This window comes from Vespula pensylvanica, chromosome 13 (genome assembly GCF_014466175.1).
Source record: "Vespula pensylvanica isolate Volc-1 chromosome 13, ASM1446617v1, whole genome shotgun sequence".
NCBI classification, from domain to species: domain Eukaryota; kingdom Metazoa; phylum Arthropoda; class Insecta; order Hymenoptera; family Vespidae; genus Vespula; species Vespula pensylvanica.
In genome coordinates this window covers 4,414,468-4,440,923 of record NC_057697.1, presented here as the reverse complement: position 1 = coordinate 4,440,923, position 26,456 = coordinate 4,414,468, and the positions used below count along the sequence as shown (strand labels likewise).

At 28.7% G+C, this 26,456-nt stretch overlaps 1 protein-coding gene across 2 annotated transcripts; it reads right to left on the bottom strand.

The window, feature by feature from the left end:
• Nucleotides 1–289: 289 nt before the first annotated feature.
• On the bottom strand, nucleotides 290–26,456 carry LOC122633870 (fatty acid synthase). 2 transcript variants are annotated; one of them, XM_043822305.1, is made up of 10 exons: nucleotides 25,930–26,456; nucleotides 10,240–10,442; nucleotides 9,790–10,143; nucleotides 5,870–9,033; nucleotides 5,332–5,785; nucleotides 4,759–5,122; nucleotides 3,196–4,682; nucleotides 2,172–3,100; nucleotides 1,831–2,067; nucleotides 290–1,745 (listed from the first exon to the last, which is right to left on the bottom strand). In XM_043822305.1, exons 2-10 carry the CDS (start codon nucleotides 10,346–10,348, stop codon nucleotides 1,644–1,646), a joined length of 7,200 nt encoding a protein of 2,399 aa, XP_043678240.1. In that variant the 5' UTR covers nucleotides 10,349–10,442; nucleotides 25,930–26,456; the 3' UTR covers nucleotides 290–1,643. The 2 variants fall into 2 exon arrangements, with proteins under 2 accessions (XP_043678240.1, XP_043678241.1); XM_043822306.1 differs by having other exon boundaries at nucleotides 26,086–26,456.

Below are 26,456 nucleotides of genomic sequence, written 5' to 3'. Positions count from 1 at the left end.
TTTATGAAAAATATTATGCCAGAGGTAATTTTCTTTACACTATCGGTAATGTTGTTTACATTTATCGATAAAAAAGTTTTAGCTCCTAGAAATAGATTATTTTTTATTAAATGTATTGCTTACATTTATATACCTACCAATTTTTATTTCGATTATATCTTTATTAATTATTATTTAAAGTAGTTCCTCAAAATTGATAAATAAAATAAAAAATTATCGAACACGTTCGAAACGAGATTATATTACATAAATCTTATTAAAATACTACGCATAATAATACACAAGTCGGTGCATTTAAGAATTTATTCGATTAATACACATGAATATATAAACAACAACGGACATTATGCTCAACATTGTATAAGTCTGACTGAAGTTATCATAAATATCAACATATCCGCAGATTATTTTTAACAAAAAATTATACTTAATTACTAGCCAAAACAGATCTAATTCCTATTTTGAAAAGGAATGATTAAGTATATTATGTACTATGCACCATCATCTATTTTACATCTTCATATAACAGATGTAATCTCCTTATAGAAAAAAAAAGAATAATAATGAAAAGAAAAAAACCTCATTATTTCTTAAAAAAAGAAAATACAATACAATAAAAATGTTGACGTAAGCGGACATACATTAAAAAAAAATATATTTTTTAGCATATATTTTACAAATACCATTTATCATAACGCTCTTCAACAAGCATTTGTTTGTTTTTATTTTTTTGTTTTATTATACATACATACATACATACATATATATATATATATATATATATATATATATATATATAATTTTTTACTTAAAACTTTACGTGTGAATATCTTATATCTTTGTAACAACTTAATTATGATATCTCTGTTATGTGCTTTTCATACTGATATTGAAAACAAATAGAGAGAAAAACGACGCAACAAATTATTATTATTATTATTATTATTATTATTATTATTATTATTATTATTATTACTATTATATAATAACAGAATAAATATAATGATAATATCTATAAAAACTTAACAATGGTTACTTTGTCCACCAATAACCATTGAAAAAATTTTATAGTATTTGAGACCTTTCTGAAAAATACACTAGGCACCTCCACCTTTCTTCATCTTTCTAGAATTATTTTCGTGCTTATTAACTACTTATTTAAAGTAGCCCATTCTTTTTCTTTTTTATACACAATTAATTTAAGTTATATTAATTATAGCTTATATATATATATATATATAAACTAAAGCTCTGTGCTTGGCACGTTCTTTTATAATTTATGTAACAACACATATTTCTTTAAAAGATTGCCGTGATCCAAATCAACAAAGCGAAAGTTCATATTTTAATAAATGATATAAACAGTTACGACGAAGTAATGTTTGTACAAAAGGAACTTTCAAAACTTTGCATACGAGTCGTTATTATCACTAAATTCTATAGATACATATATATCTCTCTTTTTCTCTTTCTTTCTCTCATTAGTGATATTTCTTAGCGAAACAGTATATCACGATACTTTGTAAAACTTAAATCTTCCTTAATGACTTCGTAGATATGCAATAAAATAAAGTATCAAATTTGGTATTGAGAGAACATTGGTATTGACAACATTGTATTTTTTTTTGTCTTTTAAAATAATTTTATACTCGCAAAACGTTTGCTATTTTCTTGACACCATCGCCAGCTAAGATATCTCTATGATTACCTGGTAATTCTTCGACTTTAACTTTTTGCCTACAAATCTGTAGAAAAGGTAAGACAAATGTTAAAATTATATTTGAAAAATAAAGAATAGAATAAGAATATATTTTAAGTAAAAATCATTACCTCTGAAAGACCATAATCGTAATTCAATGCTACAAAATTGTCTTTGGCTTTGAGTAATGTAATTTCACCATTAAATTTGTCATTTGGTTGATAAAGATTAGCAGCCCTTAATTTTTTGTAGAACAATATTCCAGCGATTTTTAATTCTTCTGGTTTAAATGGTGTATTACCAATTACTTCTAACATTTTATCTAACGTCTGTTCTTCTGTTTGTGTGTCTTTTAAGATACCGTATGCCTGTAAATATCATATTTGATATAAATAAAAATATAAATGGTATTATTATAATATGTATACACACATATCATTCGACATTAAAAATTTTAAGTTTATTATATTACCTGAAGATAATTGATATCCTTTCTAAACTGTTTCAAGAAGAATGCCAGAGCTTTCCGACGACCATCAGATAATTCATCTTTATTCATCTGATTACCTTGTTTCCCAGTTTTTTGAGTATGTAAAGTGATAAAAACTGGTGAACCATCGAGAAGAGTTAACACAACATTTTCTCCACTTTTTTCTAATTGCAAGCCCATTTCAAAAGCTATACAGGCACCAAAAGAATAACCTGCTATATGGAAGGGACCTTTTTTTTGTACCTGTTTCATGAGCTTTATGTAGAATCCAGCTAATTCCGATATGGAATCAAGTGGTGCATCTTGGGTACATTGAAGTCCCCAAACAGGTCGTTCTAATAGACCAGCTAAAGTTTTCAGAGGAGATATAATTCCTTCTATAGCATGAATCAAGAACAATGGTGTACCCTTTGAATTCTTTGTTTCTAATTCTACGAGAGAGGTCTTAGGTACAATTTCTGTTTCATAATATTGGAAGAGTAATTCGTCCGTTACATTTTCTGAGATATTATTTGTACTTGGAGCAGCATCATTCGTATCTGTGTTATCAGATGACAATTCCAATAATTTGCTCAACGTCAAGCCACGAATTTCTTGAGCTGATAGAACTAAATCGTAATTCCTTTCAAGAGTTTGTTTTATTTCTGTACCCATCAATGAATCCATTCCTAGATCAGCCAAAGTGTTATTTGGATTCACTGATTTTAGATCTTTGATTCCTAGAATATTTCCAACAGCTTGAACGAGAGTCACTTGATTTGTATTATCGGTCGATTTATGTTTATCTGCTAGAACTATTGACGATAGAACAGGATGTAATTGTTGAAGGAATACGTCTAACGTTGAGAGACAACTACTTATACGTTGTGGAAGTGTACCACCAATTTCTGTATCGTTATCTCCCAGATTTTCTGTAGAAAAAAAAAAAAGATAACATCGCGTTAACATTTGTATAAGCATATACGTTAAAAATATATCTAAATTTTCATAAGAGATATGACCATACCTAAAATTAAACCAACGTCGCCAATGGCACCCCATTGAATAGCCAAACCAGGTAAACCATTAGATTGCCTCTGTTCTACTATTCTCTCCATCGCTGAATTAGCAAGACCGTAATTAGTTTGTCCTAAATTGCCTCTTCCACAGGACACCGATGAAAAGGCAACGAAGTAATCCAAAGAGGGACAATGTTTCCTCGAAGCTAGATCTAAATTCTTGGTGCCATCGATTTTAGGTAATGCAACATTCTTGAAATTGTTTTCGTTAAGATTTTCGATGAAAGCGTCGTTCAAGACAACAGCCAAATTAAATATGCCACCGACAGGAGCTATCTCGTTACTTTCTTTTATTAATTTTTCTGCACCAGCTAACGTAGTAACGTCGGTCGTAGAAATGACAATATTTACACCGGACTCACGCCAACGTCGAACGCATAACGCTTGATATCCTGTACGTATACCCGATCTTGATGTCAGAATGACATGTTTGGCGCCTCGAGTTATCATCCAGTTTGCAAGTTCTAATCCAAATCCACCAAGACCTCCAACAAGTATGTATGATTTGTCTGGATTCATGTATGTTCGTGGAATAGCTGCTACAGTCTTCGAGAATGGTTGTACAACCTTTTGCGTTTCTTCCTCGCGAATCTTTAACAATACCTTGCCAATGTGTTTACCAGTAGCCATGAATCTAAACCCTTGTTCAATTTGTTGTTCCGAAAAGACAGTCGATGGGAGTGGCTTCACAGCTCCGCTCTTAATTCCTTCGTTAACCAATCTCACTACCTCTCTCTTCTCTGGACAATCAGTTTCAAATAATGCATCCAAAAGTATACCATGGAACGAAGTATTTTTCAAGAAAATAGACATTCCTAGAAGACTGTTATTTGATAAATCAAATTTGCCAATTTCGAGGAATCGACCATCCCTTGCAAGACATCTTACGCTAGCCTGTAATTTTTCTTCTGCCAATGAGTTCAGAACAACGTCAACTCCACGTCCATTAGTTTCAGTTAGAATCAACTGTTCAAAACTGGTATCTCTTGAGTTACCAATATTCCTATCGGTCAATTGTGGGAACATCTTCTTTAAGAAGTTTCTTTTCTCTTGAGATCCTACCGTAGTGAATACTTTACATCCAGCATGTAAAGCTATCGCGATACTTGCTTGACCAACTCCACCAGTACCAGCATGAATCAAAACAGTTTCGCCTGGCCTTAATCTACCGCGTACGAAAAGAGCATAATAACTAGTTGCATAGACAACTGGAATAGTCGCTGCTTCTTCTAAGGTCCACTTGTTGGGTACTTCCCACATAAATCCAGGATCCGCTAACACAGTCGTTGCTAATCCTCGTGATGCTACCATTCCCATGACTCTTCGTCCTTTGGTATCTCTACCAGAAAATTCAAGACCTAAGATACAGTCTTGAGTAGCCATATCACCTGGCAATGCATCCGGTGGTAACTTTCCGGTAGCCAACATAATGTCTCTATTAAACATGCAAAGTATATTAAGTTATTAAAGAGAATGAATAAATAAATGGAAAATCTCAATTGGAAAATTACCTGAAGTTTAATGGAGCATAATAAACACTACACATTTCAGTGTCTGGATATTTTTCAGGCTGATAATAACTCAAAGAGCTTTCAATCCATCTTAAACTTGTCAAATCACCTCTAATCAAAGTATTAATGTAAGCATGTTCGACCTGTAAAGACGATGCATCGTTCTGTTGCTCCAAACGTAAATGACGATAACTTCCCCAATGACCTCCCTTCAATACATTGGCCACTAATTGCTTGTTCAATTGTTCAGCATAAGATCGTGAAGTTAAAGAAAATTTCGGTGCATTTTTGTCTTGAATGAAAACGTAACGAGCGTTGCTTCCACCACTCTCAAAACGGAGACAATTCATGAAACCGATTAAACCTAAAGGAAAGGAAACATTTCTATCATTATTTATCGATCCTGATTCATTAATAATGATCATAAAAGATACAGAGTGTCACAAACGAAATAAATAATAAGTGATTCTTTCTTATAAGTTAAGAGTTCGCCAAAATTCAATTCTTTTGATAAAACAAAGTTTTCATCCTGTATAATCTTCTCATGTATAGTTAGATAAAAAATAAATTTACCAAGTAATTGTTCCCCTTGACTAACTAAAAGAACCTCTTGACCTTCTGTTTCAGATTTATTCAATGCAGCTTTAACTCCTTCGAGCCATGAGAAATTTTTTTCAGTAATTTGTATAATTATTGGTTGTCCTTTCTGTTCGAGTTTCTTCAAAAGTACGTAAGTCTTTCCAGCATTAATTTGTGTACTAACGACCGTCAATCCAGTACCTTTCAATAATTTCACGTCAAAATTTCCAGTCTCTTCCAAAATAATGAAACCTCCATTTTTCAAAGAGTTAGATAAATTTTCTAGGACGGTCAGAGATTTATTACTAAGTACGTCGGCTGCTAATACAAGATGTAAATCCTGTCCAGCAGGTGCATTGTTTATATCCTTAGCTACAATCTTTACGTTAGATTGATCCAAAGATGCAGCATAATTATCTGGCGAATTAGTGATCAATTGTAAGTCAACCTATAATAAGAAAAAAAAGATTGATTTGTACAATTTTGTTCATCCTCATCGACATTTTAACAAGTTTATCATTATTATACTCACATTAATTATTCCAGGTTCACTGTACAAAATCTGTAACACCAATGACGACAATAACGCTTCTGCTGCTCTTTCTCCAGCTACTTCAGCTATTTTCAATTTCATACTGAGCATGTTCTCGTGGACAATACCCAATAAAACGGTTAAAACATGTAACTTGGCTTTATCAGGATCTTCAGAAAGGATTTGATAATTTTCATACGGTACGAAAGTATATCGTTCATGTTTGGGTGTTGCTTGAATTTGTTGTCTCCTTGGTGCTAAAGATGCTTTTAAACCTCTCATTTCAACACCACCTGACTTAATGCAAGAAATGTTTGTATAGTTATAAACTGGAAGACTTCCTCCTTCTTGTGGGAGTTCCTTCACAAATTTCAGATGAACGGTAGGATTAATAGAAACATGTTGTATACGTGTTGGAATATATAACTCTTTGACACTCTTGCCAAGTATAGAGAATTGAAGCATAGTATCCAAAAATGAAATCCAATCGTTATTCCAGAAAAGTTGTCCATTGATTCCTCGATTGTCTGATACCTTGATACCTTGGAAAATACCACTGTAATCGTAACCACGTAGTCTGAGATCCTTATAAACGTCTTTTGTATTTAATTCCATGAGAGCAGATTCATCTTGCGTGGTAGGAGCTGGTAGGTTCAGTTGTTCTTTTTCGATGTCGTCTGGCAGACGAAGTTTACCAGTAACTGTAACTGATCCTCCTTCGCAAATCTCAAAATCACCACTACCATCAAAGATGTTTATCAAGAACTTCACGGAGCCTTCTTTTGGAATGATCGTAGCACGTTGGAACTGTACGTTTTCAAAAACCACTGGCATCTGTTCATAATCAACATTGTTAAGTTTTGCAAATGTTTTCCATACGATTGTTAAATAACCAGTTGCAGGGAATAAAATTCTTCCATCGATCGTATGTCCACCAATATAAGCATCTGTTTCTTTGGATAAATCAATTTCTACGATACTTTCCCCAGAACGAGCTGCGTTCTTTGAAAAATTAGCCACACTCCATAAGGTCGAGTGATCCCATTTAACAAGGGAATTTAACATTGGTGTGCCACGGCCAACAGGATAGTTGATAAGTGGATACAATTTGGAAATTTTTGGTTGTGCACCTGTGGCATATAACTTTCCTATGTTGCTTAAAAAGAAGCCTAAATTATCGTTATAATCTCTTTTATGAAGGGCGATGTTTGTTACAGTTGGAGGTAAAGATCTGCGTAGAATTGCTTGGAGTAAGCAATGAGGTGCAATTTCTATAACAATTGCATTTTCTGGCACATAAACCAATGCTTCTTGGAATAACACAGGCGACAAAAGATTGTTCACGTGATATGCAGCTGAGCTAAGCTGTGCGAGTGGACCACTCCAAGCATTCTCTGGAATAGAACTCGAGATCCATCTGGCAGAACGTTGCTTTGGATTTGGAATAATTTTCTCAAGTATTGTACGTAATTTTGGCCCAACTGATGCTATGTATTTGCTATGGAAAGCAACACCAGAACTGTCAACAAGCTTGGCGAAGATATTTTGGCTCTTCAATACATCTACGAATTTAACGACAGAATCGACTGGGCCAGAGACTGTTACGGAATCGGCAGCATTGTGACAAACCGGTGATACGTCAGGTGGGCAAACTTTTAATGTTTCCTCCCAGCCGAGACCAACTGCAGCCATACCTCCAAGTGGTAAGTTGGATTCTAATATACATTTACCTCTCCAATATGCCGCTAAGACTGTTTGTTCAGGTGTAAAAGTACCATCGGCATAAGCACAGCCTAACTCTCCAACAGAATGTCCAATAATACCATCTGGATGTATATCCAATAACGTTAATAAATCAACAAAAGCAACCTGAATAGCAGCGATTGATACAAAACTGTTCAATACATTCTTAAAACTTTCGTTTGTTCCATGTAGAATGAGATCGATCAGATCAATGCCTTCTGGTTTCAATGCTTCAGCACAACGTTGCAAACTACGTTGAAAAGTTTCAATGCAAAAGAGTTTTTGTCCCATACCTGCCCATTGCGAACCCATGCCAGAAAATATAAACCATATAGGTTGTTTAGATGAACTATTATATTGACCTACTTCACGAATATTAGAGTTTCCTAATACTTCAAATCCACGTACAGAATGTCCAGATATATTATTAGCATGTATATCATGTATTATTGAAATAAATTCATCGTCCTGTTCGTATTCTTTGATTGTATCTAACAAAAAGTTAACAGCTTCTTCAGTACGACCAGATACATTTACGAGTTTCGGTAATTTAGTTTCCAGTACTGGTGATAATTTTGGTTTTGGATTACTGCGTAAAACAATATGTGCATTTGCTCCACCAAAACCAAATGAGTTCACTGCTACTAAGCCACCTTTCCATGGTGTTGGTTTGTCAACGACCTGTATCCTTCCATCCAACAACGAAGGTATGTTAGTATTAGGATTGTTAAAATGTAAGTTAGGTGGAATAATGCCAGTTTCCATTGCGAGAAGAATTTTTGCAATTGAACATAATCCACTGGCTGGTTCGGAATGACCCATATTTGATTTAACCGATCCAATAAGCAAGGGTCCTTTCCTGTTCTTACAAAATATATCTGCAATCGAGTTGATTTCTTGTGGATCTCCTACTTTCGTGCCAGTTCCATGAGCTTCAACGTAAGCTACATCGGCTGGATTAACACCGCATTCTAAGTACACCTCACGCATCAACCTATTCTGCATATCTCCGTTGGGAAAAGTAATTCCTTGAATCTTGTTACCATCCACATTTGTTTTAGAATTAACAACAGTGGCATAAACTCTACGAGCATCCTTCGATTTTTGCAACAATATTGCCACAGCTGCTTCTGCTCTTACGTAACCCTTTCCATCAGCATCAAAAGCTTTGCACATACCATCCAAAGATAACATGTTTAATCTGTGGAATTGTAGTGAACTTGTTGGTTTCAAAAGTAGATTACAACCACCGACTATAGCTGAGTCACATTCTCCAGATCTCATTGAAGATATTGCCTGATGCATTGCGTATAATGAAGATGAACAGGCTGTGTCTACTGCGTAGCTGGGTCCTTGGAAATCGAAAGTGTAAGAAATTCTATTGGGGAACATTGCCCGGCAACATCCAGTCAAACCATATCCTGTTCAAGTATACATATATGATATATTATTATATAATATTATGCAGAGTAATTTAATAATTTCTAATAGATTATAAGCATGACATAATGATAACGATATTTTTTGTAAAGAATAATTGCTTTGGAGATATGAAGTTACGTATATATGAATGTGTATATATATATGTATACACACACACACACACACACACACACACACACTTTAATAAATTGATATATCTTTCTCTTCACAATGTATAATTTTGAATGATCTTGAACTTAGGCCTTGTCTTGAAAATTGCTATCGCATATAAAAAATATGAAGATGACCTTCATACTTCTTATAATCACCTTTTAAAAAAAAGATCATCGATGGCATATCATAGTTATTTCTATATCATTCAAGTCGAAAGATTTTTTTTTAATCCTCATTTAGAGATATTTAAAATGGTAATAATCGTATACAGAATGACTTAAAGCAAACGGATAACCTGAATATCGTTTATAGCTTTGAAGGTAGAAAAAAACGTTTATGATAAAAGTAGTTTGAATTTAAATGAACTATAACGTGCTACCTAATATTTTTTCCATCTTTAAAATCATAGAAGATAGTAAAATAATCTGTTTTAATTGAATCATCCTGTACATTTCTAATAAATATAATAATTTTATAACTAATTGTATCTAGGAAAGTAAAAAAATCAGTAAATAGAAAATCAATAAATCTATAGGCACTATTCATTGGTTCACTAACATGAATTATATGTAAGTACACACCATTAACGGTTTCTGGATCTCTTGTCCAATATTCATCAGATTCCGAAGAAGAAACACCAATGAATACACCAGTTCTTGTGCCTCTTAACGAAACAGGATTGATGCCAGCATCGATAATAGCTTCATAGGTTATTTCCAAGAGCATTCTAAGCTGTGGATCCATTACGTGAGCTTGCTTAGCATGTACGCCAAAGAAAGTGGCATCAAAGGACTCAAGATCTTTAATTTTCCCACTTCTGGTTGGTAAACCATATATACCAGAGGGCCAACGACGTTCATCATCTGTGATTAAATCGATTCCATCGAATAATTGTGCTTTAAATTCTTCTATATTAGATGACTCTGGTAGACGACCTACAAAATTATTTAAATTAGTTATAAATATAATAAGAAAAACATTAATGTAACGAACATTAAAAATATGTTCGTACAAATATAATTTGGATATACCTGAGAAACCACTTATGACAATATCCTCATTGAGACTATGGGGAACACCATTCGAAACGACTGGCTCCCGTACGATAGGACTGTTAACACCTTCGAACCGAGCAGGCATTTCTGGAGCTTATTTTATTTCTTTGTTTAATTATACACACTTCCAGGATTCTTGAAGTGTTTCTGGATAATTTGGTAGCCTAGTGGACAATAGGCTGAAAATTAAAAAAAAATATATACATTAAGTAAATGATTAGATGAACTTTATTTTTATTTATTTATAGTAGCAGTTTACAAGTCTACAAGTACATCCAAGTTTACAAGACTTGCTTTTATAGAAATTAAAAAATTAAAAAAACCTTTTGCTGTCTATATCCTTACATCCTGCGTCTTAACTTCTAACATCTGTCAATTATTCGTTTCTGCATTTTTGAACATGTATTTATTGTATATATTGAACATGTACTAGTTTATTCTTATTTATATTTTATTATGTATATCTTAACCATAATTGTCTTTTTATCTATAATTATTCATATTTTATTATAATTATCTAATGCGCACGCGCGCGCGCGCACGCACGCACGCACGCACACACACACACACACACACACACACACACACACACAATATAATATATATATAATGTATCAAAATAATGATAAATAAAATTTAAAAAAAAAATGAAAAGCAAGTACAAATCATAATTTTCTTGCTATCAATCTATACTATGAAATATTTTAATCAATAATTGAATAATTAAAAAATATATAATCCACGAAATGACAAGTAGAATTTAATCTACAATTATCGTTGCTGCACGTGCTAACTGATTCAACCAAGTTCATGGCCACAAAAAAATTTGTCTTATCATAGAACGACTACATATTATACATATATTTACATATATTTACATACATGTATTTTTGTCTTTTTTCAGATTATGAAATTATAAGCTTAGTTGATAAAACTGTAAACCTAACTACAAACTTAAAAAATTTCGAAAAATAATTAATTTTTTAAATTCTTCAAACATTTCTAACCCACCTTGTAGCTATGAAATACATACACATACGTGCGCACAAAAAAAATTATATATTTCCATAATTACATAAATAATAATAATATTTCCTATCAAAAATGTTTTCAACTTTAATTTAATACAACATAAAATGTTATCAATTTTTAACATATCTATTTAATGTTTTATGTGATATTTGATAAAAATGCAAAAATATGAACATTATTATCAAATACTTTATGTGCGTGCCTGTGTATTTTTCATATATATGTTCATATACACTTACTGACAAAAGTTAAAAAACAAAATAACCATTTACCCATTTTTATAAATTCTTTATCTTCCGAAATACATAAATCGAAACTAAAAATAGTATAATGAGATAATATTTCATACATCATATTATCTCATTATGCTATTTTCAATTTCAACCTATATTTTTCAAAAGATAAAGAATATTATATAAACTGGACGAACGATTACTTTATTTCTTAACTTCTGTTAGTATATATGTATATAGTATATATGCTATATATATATATATATATATATATATATATATACACACACACAAAAGAAAATTGTTTAAAGCAACAGTGAATTCCATGACATGACATGTTAATAATTAATAATGCAGAAATTTGAAAAATAGTATTACATTTCTGTATATTATATTCTGTATAAACTTTCAATAATTCTATCTTAAATAATACAAAATCAAAACAAAAAATATATTATTAAAGAAAAAAAAAAAAAATTTCTTTTTCTTTTTTCTTTGAATATAAATTTTTATAGATGATAAAAAATTGTTGTTACATTAAATCAGCATGGAATTTATAACGAAGTAAATAATTTTAATTGATATTATCTTCAATATAATGTTAAAAATAAATATAAGAAAAAAAAAAACATCCATGTTGAATAATCATCAAATGATTTTCTTTTTAAGTATGAATTTTTATGAGCTCGAAACAAGTGTTTACGAATTCTATCTACGTTATCTAAGAGAAAGTTCACATGTTATCGACTTTCGCTTTCAAATTAGATTTTCATTAAAAGAACAGTAAGAAATAAATTTGTCAACATTCTTAATATTTCATTTATAAAAATTTCTCTTATATATGCATATATTCATATACAACGTGCGCATGTGCGTACCTATTTCACCTTACATTATCAAAGAACAAAATTAATATTTGACATCGCACGAGCTATCATATATAATTACTATTAATTTTTTTTTCTTTCTTTCTCTCTTGAAAATATTTTGATTGGAAAAATTCTATGCTTGAATTTCATAAAAATTCAAAGCACTGCACATTCCTATCGAATCTCACTGTCAGAAAATATTTAACTTAAAACTGAGAAACGGTATACAATATTATTAATGTTACATTATATCTCAAATAATAATAGAATGACCATTTAAAAATGTCCTTTAATTAATGAGATTACAATTACAATATTACAATTAATTAATATTATTATTTCTTCTTTAACAATAACCGATATTTATCACATTTCATTATTTATTTACCGAATAGATGTTGTTTCACAATACTATAAAAAAAATAATTAGATATCCTAAATAAAAATATCACTCACACACACACACACACACACACACACACACACACACACACACACACACACACACAAAATATTGTGTACATACATACATACATACATACATACATACATACATACATACATACATACATACATACATACATATATATATAATAGTATAGTAACAGTAGTAACAACATTACGATAGAGATTATGCCGAAAAAAAAAGAGAGAAATGTATTATGTAAATACGAAATGACCGTAATTATTGTTTATTTGGCATTCTGTTTCTGATGGAAATCAGAATTCAATGTCACAATTCGATACAGCTTACGGCTGTATTGAATATGTCTGTATGTATGTAATGTATGTATGTATGTATGTATATGTAAATATATATGTATATATATACAGTGATATTGCTATCTACAAAGATGAAGACTGAAAAAATTAAAGAAGTTCCACTTCAATTTCGTACTTTAAGTAATAAATTATTCTACATTTTTGAAGGTCTTTCGTCGTGAGATAGTACTCGTTAATCGTAACGTATAAAATGTCACGAACATCAGGAATGTGTCGTGACCTATTCGACCACATACTCTAATTTACGCCTACATGTCAGTAATATATTTCTACAAATCATGTAATCCGAAAACGTCCTCGAAAATTTTTCCTCAATAATGCATAATATATAGATAATAATTATGTATCTACGTATTCTTTTTTTTTTCTTTTTTTCCCTTTACATTAAGTTAAAACATTGCATTCATAATAATAATTGTAGCGCACACGCACGCGCACACACACACACACACACTTGTACAATTACAAGAATGAACAATATAAACAAAAATCAATCTATAACGATCGAAAGATAATGTCCTGCTTTTTTTTTTGTTTTATTTCTATTTCTATTAATTTCAGAAATAAATATGATAAAATTTAATTTCTTGATCAAACGAGAGAATGATCAGTCAACGTATTTTTAGAATAACTGAATATCTTTTTTCTAGAGATTTACGAGTCTCAAAAGTTCACATTCTTTCTTTTTTTTTTCTTTTTCCTTTTTTGATTTCAGAGTTGTTAAAAATTTACGTAATATTTCACACATAAAACAGAAATTCATTCTTATTAATTATAACGTTACGAAAGATCAATTTGAAAAAAATATAATTTAAATCTCGCCGAGCAAGAATCATAAGTTAAGCATATAATATATTTTTGTATTTAAAAAGATTAATTATACGTGAATTTTTCACTAACTCTATAAAAATGCTACATGCACTTTATTAATAACTAAAAAACCGTTTCAATTGAATCGTATATGAAAAGTAAAAAAGAAAAGTACTACAAAGCAACAAAAAAATTATGTGTGCACTAGTTACGTACTAATATATAATACTTGACAAAGGCCAAGATTAGAATTGAGATTGTCTCACGTTTAACATAACAATCGGATTAATATGTGAATTGGAATAGTAAAGAGTAATAAATAGAGTACTGTATACGTTTCGTATTGTTAAATAAATATTTCATGAAGTATTAGAAATTATTCATTCATAAATACTTGAAAAAAAAAAAAATTATTGAGCAAATAGATATTGAAGCGACGTATGTTACCTATAATGCCACGTTTTTGCGAAAATTATGATATTATGATAAAGTTTCGTCCTGAATCCTCTCGAGGACTCTTTTTCAATAGGGTTCTTCAGAACGGACTTTATAGATCGAACTCCTAGACTATGTTTCGTGTAATCGCACAAAATGTCGAAAATTTCGTTAAAGTGACGAAGAAAGTACTATAGATCGAATATTATCGTTAGCGTAATTGAAATCTGATTAAATTTTAGATCTATCTGTATACAACCGAAAGTTTCTTGAGATGGAACGAAACTTTACTGTTCATTCGACTCATAATCCTACACGAGCATTTCTATTTTGGAGATAAGAAAAGAAAGAAAAAAGAAAAAAAAAGAAAAAGAAAAAAAAAGGGAAAAGAAATAGGAGAAAAATGATGATGGAACTTGGGTAAATAATAATAGAAAGGAAAAAAACGATCCTTCTCATTAGTCAGAGGCATGTTACGGATTATGCATCTCCGATATGTTCATCAACAATTTTGCTAAATTACTAAGAAAGCAAAAATTAATTATTTAAAAGAATCTTTTCATCGTTAAATACAAATATTTCGGGTCTCCTAATTAAATTATTTCTATAGGATACATTTAAGCACATCTTGATTAAATGACAAATATATTTATTGGGATTGGATTTGCCTGTCTAAAGACACAATTAATAAAACAAAATACCTAAACTGTTTTAGGATATCAGCATTTCGAAATCTATTTGTCTATTTGTTAGAATTATTTATTCGAAATATCGTAAGATATTCAAATGAACGAATGAAATCAATGCATTTTATAAGGAAATCAAATGCATTACATATGCTTCGGTACGGAACAAATAATTAGTATGTAAACTCACACTTTCTAGTTTTGTCTACGTTATATAATATGTTTTGCATACGATATATAATAGTAAATATAAAAGTAATAGTATGTGCATTCCAAACAAGTGATTAATTTTTCTGTAACTTGAATTTTAATTAGAATTTAAATGTAATCGTAAAAAATATATAGTTAATTATATTCTTTTATATAAAAAGAAAAAATAATTTTAATGTAATTGCAAAAAATATATAAGTAATAATATATCTTTACATTAATAAAAAGAAAAGAGAAAAAAGAAAAAAAAAAAGAAAAGAAAAAAGAAAAACCCTGTTGGAATAATCTAACTTCTATTCCGAATTATGTTTTTCACTTTTTTCTACATATAGAATCTTATTAACAATATAACAAAAAATATAAAATATAGATATATAAATTTAATGAATTAAGTATATTAAAGTATTTGTAGTCTTTGGGTTTAGAAATGTAATACTTGCTCAATTTTTCAATTCTGTCTATTTTATCTAATTATAGTATCGGAAATTTTATAATATGCAATATATAGTATAAAAATATTATATCCCTATTTTTATTCAAATTATTAAATACTTGCCATTGTGCTGAACATTGCTTATAAGATATTTTTAATATATAAAACGAAACTAGAAAATTTTCTAAAATTTAACAATATCTCAGAAATTGAAAATTAGCATTATAAGAACGGCTTAAACCTGTATTTTCCTTATTTTATCATAAAATTTTATCATACAATCATTCGTTCAAAGTACATTAAAATGATGTCCTTGAATTGGTTCATCGTAACTCTACATCGTATGAGCATTACGAAATGCGACCTTCTTTATTATTCTTTAAACCGATTTAAAAATTTGAGCATCAATTTTCATAAGCAAATAAGCAAACTCGTTTATTTTACGAAAGCATATCGCTCAAATATATAAATGAAAATCAGTAATAAGAATAAGAGCTTCTTTTCTTTTTTCGCATATTTCAAAAATACCATACGAAACTTATTTTTCACGAAAAATATTTTTACGCACTAACATTGAATTCTAGACATATTTCTTGATAGATTTTAATTAATATTTTCTTATTTTAAAAATAAAGGTTTTTTAAGCGATGACATGAACTTTTTCGGAATTTCTATCATCAGAAAATTTGAAAAAATTAACTCGTGATTTAAAGCATTATCTTTAAAATAAGATCTTACTTATCGTTTGTTTATATTATTGTTTATTTATAAAATTGATCAAAAATTGTATATCTGCATTCACTATTGGTGTAAATATTATTTTCAAGAATTTTCATGAAAACATTTTTTCTGAAAGATATAATTTTGTATAATGTTCGAACATGCGAACAAAAGAGAATAAGCTCGTAACATATTCATTTAGATTCATTATTCATATACGTTACGAAAGATTGATTTGAATGAATTTTAATGTAAATTTTTGCAATGATAATAATTGGAGAAATATCAATAAAGGATTTAAATATTTCCTTGTTGTAAAGCGATATCAATTAACTAATTAAAAACAATAGTAACATATTAATTAATATTGGTGTCTCATCTTGATATAGTGTTAATATATTAAATGCGATTTGTTATTGATATGGAAAAAGACATATGATCATTAATTCAAATTATCTGTCGTTTTTCACTGAAAATATGTAATTTATTTTGCATATGTGAAAAAAATAATTAACTATAAAGTGTAGAGTAAGTAGTTTTAATAAGTCATGAACTAATAGATTATATATTTAGCCCATAATATATGTATTATTAGTCTAAAACATTAATACTTATATTACTGGTGCGTTTAAAATAATCAATTTCTTAAATAAATAAATATATATATATCCATTATAATAGATTATGCTCAAAATTGCTTTATTTTTTAATCTCTCAATTGAAATAAGACATACAAAGACAGTTCTTTAGTTTTAAGTATGACACTGGCAAGTTAGTTACTGATAATTGCATGACAATTCAACAATATGCTAAGTATTTAGCTGTTGAAGATAAAGAGATAAAAAAAAAATGGATTATAAACAAAATGTTGGAAATGTTACCACTCAAATTTCATCATTTTTTTTACTATCTTGGCTATAATGTTAATGATGCAAATAAGAATCTAAGTATGATGTTTAAAGTAATATTGTTACTGTTAAATTTAATTTTTCATGAGAAAGTTTGTGTTGAAAAAAAAACATCACTGAAACTGAAACTTTTCTGATAGAAAATCGAAATAAAAATTCAAGAAAAAAATCTGAAAGTTCTAAATCCAAAAATTCCAACTCTAAAGATTCAAATGATGATTAATAGTCTGACAATTTGGATTTTTATGATTTTAATAATTCCATCCAACTATTCCATTAAACCAAAACTCAGCATACAACTTTAAATCTGTGTGATTGTCATATCTTAAAGATGCATGCTAAATTCACAGATTATATAATGGGTCATTACTACAAAGGAAACCAAGTGAATATGGCTACGATGGAATAAGTTGAACACATTTCTATCTTAAAAGCCTTGAAAGATGAAAAGTAATATAAAGAAATATCTGAAGAATTTAATCGAAATGAAAATCTGAAATTTGATAGAACCTTCTGAACGGATTAAATCTTTAACTTGTCGCTGGCTGTTACGTCAAAAACAAGACAACAAGATTCAAAGTCACATTTTTTGCTAGAGATTTTAAATAAAAGGAAGAGATTGATTATTTTGAAACATTTCATTCTATTGCTTGCTATCTATGAATTTGTTATCTATGAATTTGATTAATCCTCAGTCTTATAACTTCAAACAAAATTGTATAGTTCTCATATCCGTTAAGTAAACCTTATAAAACTTTTGTTTTACTCTTAACGCTGTGTAACTTTGAACTCATATATTCATATATGTATTTTATTTCATTTTAACGTTACAAAATTAATTGTCTGCCTATATTCAAATAGTTATTTGCTAATTATACTAGTATATTTGTACTATAAGTTATTTTAGTATAACTATACATTATAAATATACTAGAAACTATTATTATACAATAGATAGAATATTATATATAGACACTTATAAGTTGTAATAATTATATACTAATATAACTGTACTACACTATACACTAGTATATATGTATATGTATATAATTTATAGCACATAGGTTTCACTTATATAATTTTCTTTTTCATAAAACATATTTCAGTTATAAAAGCTTAATATTAAACAAAATTCTTCTCTTTCTCACCAGATGGTAGTACTTATTTTCTTATCCTTTCTTCTTCTCATTTAACAAATTTATCGATCTTTACATATTATCTGCCGAATATATACGCTAATATTATCTAAAATAGTAAACATTGTGTTATAATAAAGTAACCAAGTAATCATCTTTCCTCCTTTTTCAATTATTTATGATTATCTATTTTTTGTTCTATTTCTTCTTAATATTTCCTAGTCTCTTTTATTTTACCAAATCCTCTTAAAAGTTTGTTTCATTTCTCGTTTTATATATCTCATTTAATCTACTTTTTGTTACTTCCATTTTTTTACTTAAAAAAAAGAAAAAAGAAAAAAAGAAAAGAAAAAAAAGAAAAGAAAAAAAAAGAAAAGAAAAAAAAGAAAAGAAAAAAAAAACAGACAGAAAAAAGAGAAAAAAAAAGTAATAGAATTCATTTATTACATTTTTTTTCAATATCGTAACAATCGGACAAAAAAGAATTACGCCTAACTTTACGATGAAGAGGAGAATAATTTAATCCGAAACCATTGATTAAGGTCAACCACATATGCATCCATAATAGATCGATGGAACAGGCGATCAGTAATAAGATTCTCGGGTTTATATGATATAGACATACGTTGATGAATAACCATAACGAAATAACTCGTTTTGGAAGCATGCCTTATTTATTAATTGTTTTCTAGATAATAATATCTTTTATTGTTTTCGAATACCATTACCTTTGTTCCAACGAATATTTTCAGTTTGGCATTTTAATTCAAAGAAATAATTAAATGGATAACAGTATTCAATCTTTTTAATTTATATAAGATATGATATCTGAGAGTCAAATAAAGAAAACGCACGTCTTAATCTGTTAATCGTGTCAACGGTATACAAATGAATGTATCCAAGGAATACAAATATTGCTCTTAAAATATATTCAAAACGATCAACGCTTCTTACTTTTCTTTTTTTCTTCCTTCCTTTCTCATTCACAGATTATTTATAACATGCTATTTTACCAAATGATTCTTTACCAAATCTTTTTCTTTCGTCTTCTAAATCATAGATATATGCACAAATATGAACAATTCGTTTTCTTTTCTCAACTTTCTGTTATCTTTCTATTACTTTTCTGTTTTTTTATGAAAGGAGAAAACGGAGAAAGAAAATAAAAAATTAATTTAGTGATCTTACATACATATAGACAAATACGTAAAAAAATAAAATTTAAGATTACAAAAAAAACAATTGAATTTAACATTTTCTATTAATTTTGTAAAATATTAATGTAAAAATTAATCATTAAGAATGTGTGTGCGTGTATAAATTTTGATATTTTGTATAAATATTTATTAATTATTATAATATATATAATCATTATCATTTATATATAATATATAATATAATATAATATAATATAATATAATATAATATAATATGATATGATATGATATAACATGATATAACAATATATTATAATAATTCTATTAATTTAGTGGAAATTAAGAATTAATTAATTAATTAAATATAATTAATAATATATATATTTCAATATATATATACACTAACATTATATATTATTATTGTCGATATTGAAACACAATTCTTTTTTTAATGTGTGACCGACAATAACGTGAAAGAAGATAAAATAATTTTTATTTTTATCAAAATTTATCGAAAACGTTAGAAAATCATTAGCATTTCTAATCTCTAAAAAACAATAAACTTCTTCTAATCTCATCAATTGAATATGATCTTGCATCACGTTCCGAAAAAAAGGAAGAAAAAGAAATAGAAATAAAGAAAATCTTTGAATAAATTACTGAAGTCGAAATCAAAGATCAACCACAAACTGCGACATAGACGTAACATTCAAAACATTCGATACGTGGAATCGTCATTATTGACACTCATTTAAAAACTTGCTAGAATGATGGTATATGTACTGTATATAATATATACGTATACGTATATTTCTGGTGTTAATTAGAGAGACAAGTGTTAAAGAAAATGAGAATATACGTAAATCATTTGAATGAATTTTAACTTCTCATCTCATTGACTTTCAAATAAAACATTTTCTTTTCTCTCTTTTTTCTTTTTTCTCCTTGAAAAGAAGTTTTTTCAATGTTCGGTGCATGGATTAATGTTTTACAAACTTAAGACGAAGTTATCACGAAGTTAATAATATTTCTGCTATCTTGAATATTTCATGTACACACACCCGCACGCGCGCGCATGCGTATAAATTTTGTTACAATACAAGTAATGTATTATATATACTTGTAACAAAAAAACTCTACTCGAATAATATATACAAAAGGATTTGTAATATGAGTTAATAAAAAATTAAAAAAAATGTTTATCGTGTATGTAGCATATAGCATAATCGATTACAATTATATCGAAACATCATATAACAATCCTTGTAGCAGTTTTTTTACACAATACGATCATAGATCAATTCAGGAGGAAAGGAGATATTTTTTCATAATATGATGTAACAGAAGTAATATTCAAAACATTTGATATATGGAATCGACATTATTAACATTCATTTTAAAACTCATTTAAATACATTTATATATATCTAGTTATTTATTACGTATAAGAAAATTATATAAAGAAAATGGCGAATCATTTGAATAAATTGTAACTTCAAAGGAAAGATTTTCTCATGAAATAACATCATAATTAATTAATTGCCATGATTGTATGATTTGTCGTCATTCGATTTTCTTTTTTTTTTGTGCTATGTTCAAAAGATAGGCACTGATTTGTCTCTAGTACCGGATCAATGACGCCAAGAATTAGAGTAAATGTCAATATTTATATAAATTTTTCAATTCTATTATCATTACTACAATGGTGTGAAGATCCTCAATAAGATAAATTCATTAATTATAATTATAAATCTCAATTTATTTGTTGTAGATAATATCTTATTCCATGTTTTAATGACTAACAAATCTGTAAAGATATTGAGAAGCTTGAAAATAAAATTCGATCGTAATCGCTGTCGTTATTGACGAAAGTGTAACTCAATTACGGGAAAAAATCATTAAAAGTCTAAGGAAAAAAGAAGTGCTATATGTGCAATTTTACCGATATTACATTTCATATATAATTGTAGTCGATCACACTCTCTGTTATATCCATCTAAAAATATAAGCTATTTAATTTGTAATGATATCCATGTAAATAAGAAAAAAATAAAAAAGAAAAAATCAAAATTTTTGAATACTTTATTATAAATTGATAACCACTGGGGATCAACCTGAAATTATCAGTCTAAATTGATTCGACTAAATAGTGACAGATATCCAATAAATAAAATTCCAACACATGATTAGATCGATAAATATCAATAATATAAAAATTAAAATCTTTGTGCGTTTATGACTTCCCTATAACTACAATTCAGCTTTGTTTTATCTATGACGTCATGCTTGACACAAGGAAAATATACTAGTAAATGTGTGTGTGTGTTGTGTGTGTGTACAATATATATAAATACATATCACACATATTGTATTTGTATCTGTATATATAGAATGTATCATACATGTGGATCCATGGCAGACAAATATTTAATGTATGACCTTGATGAATGTAATTCAGCTGAAGCAAGAGGTCTGTACGTGAATCGTTTTCCTAATAGACATCTATCAGATAAGAAAACATTTCAAAGATTAGAAAGTTTATGAGATACAGGTTATTATATCTGGAATTTTTGAAAGATTGCAACATTTTTCTGATACGAGTTTGATTGAAAACTTGTATACAAACCGAGAGTAAAGAGTAACAGATATACAAAAATGGGTATAACTTTGAGACAAGGTTAATTGTGATAACTTTTTTTATATGAACTTTTATTTGTTGTATTGCCTATCTACTCGTAAAAACAGGTCCTGACATTATGATACATCCTTTATATAAAGGATCATAATAAAACATTATGAATTAACTAAATATAAAGTAAAATAAATATAAAAAGAACAATTTCGTATACTACGAATAACTTTTATCTCGCACTCTTTTACTTTTTCTATTTCCCCTTATCTCTTATCGTATTTCGAATGACCTAATCTCACCGTGTGTGTAATCAAGAAAGAGAATGATTCGCTGAATTATTACTCATTCAACGTTATTATTACTTAAGACGATCCTATCATTAAATATTTCAGTTTAAATTTAATTGAGAAATATTTGCACTTTTCTCAATCGATAAAAGTGTATTAAATAACTATGAGATTTCTCATACGAAGGGAGGGGAAAAGAATTTGTTTTTCTGTCTATTACAACAGCATTAAAGAATGAACACTGTAATAAATGACATTGTATTAAAAAGAATTGATATAATTTTACGATAAAAAAAGAAAAACATCTTTATTTAAATCGTAAATAAAGAAAATTATGAAAGATATTTACTTTGATTTTACGCGAAATGATATTGCATAAACGTTGAGTAATTTCGAAAATAAAAAGAGAGAGAGAGAGAAAAAGAAACTACGCACAATCATTGATATATTAGATACGAAATCTTGAAATTTCACTCCAAAGAAACATTAACGATGTTTTTTTATTATTCTTTCGAGATAATTTAACGTATTTTGAAAGTAACGTTGCAGATTAGACATTTTTATTGCTTTGTAGTTTTTTTTCTATTTCTTTTTAATTCGGAAAACAATTACATAAATATTATTTCGTTACGATTTTATCATAAATATTTATTCTCAAATTTATATATATATATATAAATTCGAGAATAAATATGTCTTGAATTTATATATTAAATATAAATTAATGTCTAACTTTTATCGATTAATTTCATAAATTTGCTACTTGTATATAATATTTTTGATTTTTACTTTTTATATTATTCTTCGACAAGAGAAATATATATATATATTGTGTATATATTGCATAAGTATATAATCTTTCTCCCTCATATACCATTATAAAATATAAGCCGATAATTATGAAAATGATCTAAGATTGTGATCTATGTAACGTATCGAGATATTTTGACATTTGAGCTTGAATAATTTATAAAATTTATTTTTCTATAACAACAAAAGGTAACTAACTATATACATTTATTCTTGAAAAATAATACTTCTGTAATATTAAAATATTAAAAATAGTATCAAACAAATGTCCATGTATTCAAATTAAGTTCTTTTTCCACGATCGGTAAATATATACTTTCTAAATGTTATTTTCTAATTAAATATTAAACCGTGAGTTACATTAATCGAGATATTAATATCTGGAATATAAATCTAATGTTTAATGACATCAATAATGATAAATTTTCTTTTATAATAATAATATAAATCATATCAATTAACGAACATTCTTGGTCTCGTTAAACATAACCTATATATATTTTTTTCTTTAATATATATATGATTTTTTTTTTAATAACAGAAGATAAATAAGTAATAGAATAATAAAAAAAAAAGTATCAATCTTTTCGTTCAATCATACAAATATTTATTGAAAATGACAAATATTATAATGAAGAGTATAAGAATCATCGAAAAACTAAGTATGCGTTCTTAATCGATAATTGTAATACGGAATAAGATACAAAAGATAAAAACAAAATAAGTAAATAAGTAATAAATAAATAAATAAATAAATAAATAAGTAAAAACAAATAAAAAGTAATAAAAATAAAAATGAATTCTAATCTCCGAAAGAGAAAAGTGCACGTCCGGCATGACGCTGAGATTATCACTGCCAATGAAGCATAATAGTTGAAAGTATCACCAGTTTATAATGCAGTTAGTAGCGTGTATCGTTCGAGTCAGACCTATAGTATTAACCATTTCTCTTATATATATATATATATATATATATATATATATATATAACACGTGATCAAAATAGAAAAAGTTAAAGAAAAAGAAGGAAAGAAAGAACAGAGAGAGAGAGAGAGAAAGAGAGGGAGAGAGAGAGGGGGGGAGAGAGAGAGAGAATGTTTTAAAATAATAAAAAGAAACACGTTTCAAGTAATCGAGCACGAAACAATAGACGCACATGCCATACACCATATATATACGCATCGTATATATCCATACATACTTTCTACGAATATGGATAGCGAATAGAAATTCTGAAAGGGCATGTGATCATAAGCCGGAAAGAACAAAGGTATCATCGACCGTTACTACCATAGTTTGTAATTTACGCTCTTGAGGAGTGTCGTCTTACTACACCATACTGATACGTCGTTCGGATGGCGTTTCTCTATTGTTCTCTCTCTTTCTCTCTTGTATATGTATCTCCTTTCTCTATAAGTCAATTTATAGTTAGTTTGTCAGTTTTATAGGTTATATTGTAGCTATGTATACATTTGTCGATATTTACATATACAATTTGCTTAACAGATAAATTGTTTCTAACTATATAAATTGTTCCTCTTTCTCTCCCCCTCTCTCGCATTTCATTACTCTTCAACTCTAATAAAAAAACTCTTTTTATATTATAATCTATAATGAAAAATATCATTTTTCATTATGATAGATAAACATGCATATATACAAATGTATATATGTATGTATATGTTAGAAAAGTAAAGTCAGTACACTCAAGTGTACTATCGATCGAGTAACTCGACACTTTGTCGTATCCCTCCGCGAAAACGAAAAGTAGTGCACTTTTATTCCTTTCTTTGATATTATTATGATAACATTTCTCGAATAACTTCTACATATGTGTACAATGTCATATATAGTCTAATATATAATATAACAGAAAAAGTAATGACATCGAACGAATTATATATGTAATATATATATATATATATATATATATATATAGACACACACACACACACACATGTATATACACACACGCGCGCAATAGGTTAGAGTCGTAAAGCCCGTTTTTATAAAAACTCAGCAGAGGACAATGGCGGACATGAATTTAGCAAACTTATTATCTTTGTGTTTACATACATATATTATTGAAAGGTCAGAAGGATTAAAAAATATTAACGTATATTAGATAAAGCCGGTTCAGATTACTTGGATACAGAGAAATACAAATCTGTCTATGCCTAAATACAATAATGATGATATATACATATATACATATATATATATATACATCATACATAATACATATATATATATATAAATGCTTATATATACATATATATATATATATTCATATGTTGGAAAATACAGGGACGATCGATCGGTCCTCCCTTCTTTAGTTAGGCGTCTCTTCACAAGGCGCGAATTTGTAATGCTATATCTATAACCGTCTTCTTCTAATCGATACAGAAACTTTCTTACGAAAACCGACAATTTTTATAAATATACTTACCTAAACAACATTATTTTATGAGATATGTAATATTAGAATTAAAGAAAAGAATTGAAGAAGGATGCTAAAGACTCACCTGATACGAATGAAACGTAATATCCTCTCCGTTGTGTTTCTCTCTCTCTCTCTCCCTCGTTCTTTCTCTGTATATATGTGTATATGTATATATATATACTCTTTTTCTCTATTCTTTTTCCTCTTCTTGTTCGAAGAGCAACAGCAAGTCTCTTACCCGTTTATTTTTCTATTGAGATTCTAGTTTCATAAGCACACACGAAATGGCCTCAAAGACGACAACGATGATGACGGCGACGACAACGGCGACGACGACGGCGGCGACGATGACGACGACGACGACGACACACAAAACGCGACGCGGAACACTTCCTCTTTAATGGCGCTAAGCTACAAGTGTTAACACCGGCTTGTCGCAGAAGACTGGCTGGCGTCCGGCTCGCGAGCATCTTGTTATTATTGAATTAGGCTGGCCCCGTGGTCTGACATCAGACCATGTGGCGCCGACCAATCGGAGCACATCTTTTGCTCGCGCATGCGTATTACGTATTCCATTGCCGCCGCGGCGCATCGATGTCGTCCTTCTCA